Source organism: Rhinoraja longicauda, chromosome 17 (genome assembly GCF_053455715.1).
Source record: "Rhinoraja longicauda isolate Sanriku21f chromosome 17, sRhiLon1.1, whole genome shotgun sequence".
NCBI classification, from domain to species: domain Eukaryota; kingdom Metazoa; phylum Chordata; class Chondrichthyes; order Rajiformes; family Arhynchobatidae; genus Rhinoraja; species Rhinoraja longicauda.
In genome coordinates, this window is record NC_135969.1 from 602187 (window position 1) to 607403 (window position 5217).

A 5217-nucleotide genomic window follows, 5' to 3' on the forward strand; every position below is an offset into this window, starting at 1 on the left:
CCCCAGTCCCAGTGTGTGACCCCCAGTCCCAGTGTGTGACCCCCAGTGCCAGTGTGTGGCCCCCAGAGTGTGGCCCCCAGAGTGTGGCCCCCAGAGTGTGGCCCCCAGAGTGTGGCCCCCAGTCCCAGAGTGTGGCCCCTTGTCCCAGAGTGTGGCCCCCAGTGTGTGGCCCCCAGTCCCAGAGTGTGGCCCCTTGTCCCAGAGTGTGGCCCCCAGTGTGTGGCCCCCAGTCCCCGAGTGCGGCCCCTTGTCCCAGAGTGTGGCCCCCAGTGAGTGGCCCCTTGTCCCAGAGTGTGGCCCCCAGAGTGTGGCTCCCAGTGTGTGGCCCCCAGTCCCAGAGTGTGGCCCCCAGAGTGTGGCCCCCAGAGTGTGGCCCCTTGTCCCAGAGTGTGACCCCCAGAGTGTGGCTCCCAGTGTGTGGCCCCCAGTCCCAGAGTGTGACCCCCAGAGTGTGGCCCCTTGTCCCAGAGTGTGGCCCCCAGTCCCAGAGTGCAGCCCTTCCTCACTCCCAGCTCTGGGCCAGTGCGGGGCTGGATTATGGGCTCCAGTCCCAGTGTATTTGACACTAAAATGGGTGGCATCATAGATAGTGAAGATAGTGAATAATTGCAGCAGGATGTTGATGGGTTGGTCAGGTGGGCTCAGGAATGGTTGATGGGTTGGTCAGGTGGGCTCAGGAATGGTTGATGGGTTGGTCAGGTGGGCTCAGGAATGGTTGATGGGTTGGTCAGGTGGGCTCAGGAATGGTTGATGGGTTGGTCAGGTGGGCTCAGGAATGGTTGATGGGTTGGTCAGGTGGGCTCAGGAATGGTTGATGGGTTGGTCAGGTGGGCTCAGGAATGGTTGATGGGTTGGTCAGGTGGGCTCAGGAATGGTTGATGGGTTGGTCAGGTGGGCTCAGGAATGGTTGATGGAGTTTTTAATATAGAGAACATGCAAGTGCAACGTGTTGCATTTTGGGAAGTCTAACTAGGGCAGGACCTTCACAGTGAATGGCAGAAGAATGTTGTCGAGCAGAGGGATCTAGGAGCGCAGGTACATAGTTCCCTGAACGTGGCATCACAGGCAGATAGGTTGGTCAAGAAGGCTTTTGGCACATTGTTTCTTCATCAGTCAGAGTATTGCTTATTGAAGAGACACAAAATGCTGGAGTAACTCAGCAGGTCAGGCAGCATCTCAGGAGAGAAGGAATGGGTGACGTTTCGGGTCGAGACCCTTCTTCAACTGATGTCAGGGGAGTGGGCGGTACAGAGATAAAATGTAGTCGGGGACACTGACTGGCCGGAGAACTGGGGAGGGGAAGGGGATGGAGAGAGAGAGAGGGAAAGCAAGGGCTATTTGAAGTTAGAAGTCAATGTTCATACTGTTGTGGTGTAAGCTGCTCAAGCGAAATATGAGGTGCTGTTCCTCCAATTTGCGCTGGGCCTCACTCTGACAATGGAGGAGGCCCAGGACAGAAAGGTCAGTGTGTGAATGGGAGATGGAGTTAAAGTGCTGAGCCACCGGGAGATCAGGTAGGTTTCAGCGGACTGCCCTTGGTCTCGCCAATATACTGAGTATATATAAGTTAGGAGGTCATGTCACAGTTGTACAAGACAGGTGAGGCCACAGTATTGTGTTCAGATTTGGTCTCACACTTCTATACCTCTTGCCCGATGGGAGAGGGGAAAAGAGGGAGTGGCCGGGGTGAGACTGGTCCTTGATGATGCTGCTGGCCTTGCCGAGACAACGTGACAGCGTGAGGTGTAGATGGAGTCAATGGAAGGGAGGTTGCTTTGTGTGATGGTCTGGGCTGCGTCCACGATTCACTGCAATGTCTTGCGGTCTTGGATGGAGCTGTGATGCATCCTGATAACATGCTTTCTCGGGCACATCTGTAGAAGTTGGTGAGAGTTGTTGGGGACATGCCGAACTGCCTAAGCCTTCTGGGGAAGTAGGGGTGTTGGTGGGCTTCCCTGGTGGTTGCTTCAATATGTGTGGGTGGTCCAGGAGAGGTTGTTGGTGATATTGACTCCTTTAGTTCCCAACCATCTCTACTTTGGCACCGACCGTGTAAACTGGGGTATGTGGACCACATCACTTCCTGGAGCCCATCACCATCTCCTGTCTTGGTGACATTGAGAGAAAGGTTGTTGTCTCGACACACGGACACGAGGTTCTCCATCTCCTTTCTGCACTCGGTCTGGTCATTATCTGATATCGGCCCACAATGGTGGTGTGTTGTCTGCGGATTTGTGAACTGAATTAGATTTGTGCCACGATGTACAGTCATGGGTGGACACGGAGTAAAGAGGGAACTAGAACACATCCTAGTGGAGCCACAGTGATGAGGATTATCACAGAGGATGATTGACATCCCCACCCCTCACAGTGCTGACCCCCCCCCCACAGTGCTGACCCCCCCCTCACAGTGCTGACCCCCCCTCACAGTGCTGACCCCCCCCTCACAGTGCTGACCCCCCCTCACAGTACTGACCCCCCCCCTCACAGTGCTGACCCCCCCCTCACAGTGCTGACCCCCCCTCACAGTACTGACCCCCCTCACAGTACTGACCCCCCCCTCACAGTGCTGACCCCCCCCTCACAGTGCTGACCCCCCCCCTCACAGTGCTGACCCCCCCCTCACAGTGCTGACCCCCCCCCTCACAGTGCTGACCCCCCCCCCTCACAGTGCTGACCCCCCCCCCTCACAGTGCTGACCCCCCCCTCACAGTGCTGACCCCCCCCTCACAGTGCTGACCCCCCCCCTCACAGTGCTGACCCCCCCCTCACAGTGCTGACCCCCCCCTCACAGTGCTGACCCCCCCCCTCACAGTGCTGACCCCCCCCTCACAGTGCTGACCCCCCCCCTCACAGTGCTGACCCCCCCCTCACAGTGCTGAGTCCCTTCCAGACATCCACTGCCTTTCATTCCCACACTATATATTTCCCATTGGAATGATTTCCCTTCCACCAGCCGTTGCCGGTGCTGTTTGACAGTGTTTACATGGCAGTGTTTACATGGCAGTGTTTACATGGCAGTGTTTACATGACAGTGTTTACATGGCAGTGTGTGTTTACATGGCAGTGTTTACATGGCAGTGTGTGTTTACATGGCAGTGTTTACATGACAGTGTTTACATGACAGTGTTTACATGGCAGTGTGTGTTTACATGGCAGTGTTTACATGGCAGTGTTTACATGGCAGTGTTTACATGACAGTGTTTACATGGCAGTGTTTACATGGCAGTGTGTGTTTACATGGCAGTGTTTACATGACAGTGTTTACATGACAGTGTTTACATGGCAGTGTGTGTTTACATGGCAGTGTTTACATGGCAGTGTTTACATGACAGTGTTTACATGGCAGTGCCCTGGGAGTGTCAGGCAGCTAGCGTTGGAAACTGGCCTGGTATCGTCAGTGAAAGATGTTTCTGAAGCTTTGAGTACAGGGACCTGCGTACGTAAGTGAGACTGAGAAAGCCCTGGCTCCCGTTAACTGAGCAAATGACATCGTAGCCCTTCATTACCCATGTTTGACAGATGAATTTTCACCTCATCTTCTCATTCCAATAAAACCTGATATAAAGCCGGCAAAAACATTTTGCGATCCAATCGAGTGCAGAACCTGTCACTGCTGTTTCATTAGTGTCGGTAGCGGTAGAGTTGCTGCTTTACAGCGAATGCAGCGCCGGAGACTCGGGTTCGATCCTGACTACGGGTGCTGCACTGTAAGGAATTTGTACGTTCTCCCTGTGACCTGCGTGGGTTTTCTCCGAGATCTTCGGTTTCCTCCCACATTCCAAAGACGTGCAGGTATGTAGGTTAATTGGCTGGGTAAATGTAAAAATTGTCCCTAGTGGGTGTAGGATAGTGTTAATGTACGGGGATCGCTGGGCGGCACGGACTTGGTGGGCCGAAAAGGCCTGTTTCCGGCTGTATATATATGATATGATATGATAGTGTCGAAAGGAACTGCAGTTGCTGGTTTAAATAGAGGGTAGACACAAAACGCTGGAGTGACTCAATGGGTCAGACAGCATCTCCAGAATAGGAATAGGTGACAGTTGGGGTGATAAGCCTTCTTCAGACACTCCTCCTTCTACTTATCCTTGGCCCATGACCCCACAGATCAGCACTGGGCCATCATCTCACACACCATTACTGATTTCATCACTTCTGGCCGACTGCCCTCCCTCCACAGCCTACAACCGTATTGTTTCCCAGCCCCGCACAGCCCACTTTTACCTTCTCCCCAAAATCCACAAACACAACTGTCCTGGCAGACCCATTGCATCTGCCTGCCCCTGAACCACGCAAATCACTTTCTCATAACTCGACTCCATCCTATCCCCCCTGGTCCAATCTCTCCTGACCTATGTCCAAGACACCTCACACACATTTCCTCTCTGTAATTACTTCTGCTTTCTGAATCCCCTCTCCCTCAGCTTTACTATTGATGTTCAGTCACTCTATACCTCCATCCCCCACCAGGAAGCCCTCCATTTCTTCCTCAACCGCAGAACCAGCCAACTTTCCTCTACCAACACTCCCCTCTCCCACTTCCTCCAAATCCAAGGCATAGCTATGGCCACCCGCCTGGGCTCCAGATGTGCCTGCCTCTTTGTAGGGTACCTTGAACAATCCCTGCTCCAGGTGTTATGCTCGACCTATCCCCCAACTCTATCTCCGTTATTTATTTTCAAGTTTGATGAAAGATCTCGACCCAAAACGTCACCTATCCATGTTCTCCACAGATGCTGTCTGACCCGCTGAGTTACTCCAGCACTCTGTGAAACGTCACCTATCCATGTTCTCCACAGATGCTGTCTGACCCGCTGAGTTACTCCAGCTTTTTGTGTCTCACTGCTGTTTCATTTGTTAGGCCCTCTGGCAGTTAGGGTAAGGTTATTCAGGAAAGAGAGAGTCAGGCCTGAAACATATTGTCCTGTGAATTCCAAGTAAATATTTTACCTGCAGGTTACCTATAATTGTACAGGGAGGTCTGGTCTGGAAGCAGCAGTTATTGATACAACTTGCATGGTTTGCCCACTCATGTTTTATCTGGTGGCAAAACCTCCATTAAATTCTCCAATGTTGGGTACCTACCCTACCAACACCCCACCAATACTCTGTGTCCTTCTCATCCCTATGCCCCACTTGTACGCACACCCCTCCTGACCCCTTCCACCTATATTCCTTCCTTCAGCTTCACATTTCATGGTGATACAGCCATAC

At 53.0% G+C, this 5217-nt stretch overlaps 1 protein-coding gene across 1 annotated transcript in view; it reads right to left on the bottom strand.

Moving 5' to 3' along the window:
• LOC144601992 (serine/threonine-protein kinase SBK1-like) overlaps window positions 1-3506 on the bottom strand; it is an 8063-nt gene extending 4557 nt beyond the window's left edge. The window contains exon 1 of the mRNA XM_078414676.1: window positions 3389-3506. Within this exon, the coding sequence (XP_078270802.1) occupies window positions 3389-3506 (118 nt within the window). The remainder of the gene's footprint in view (window positions 1-3388) is intronic.
• Window positions 3507-5217: the final 1711 nt, after the last annotated feature.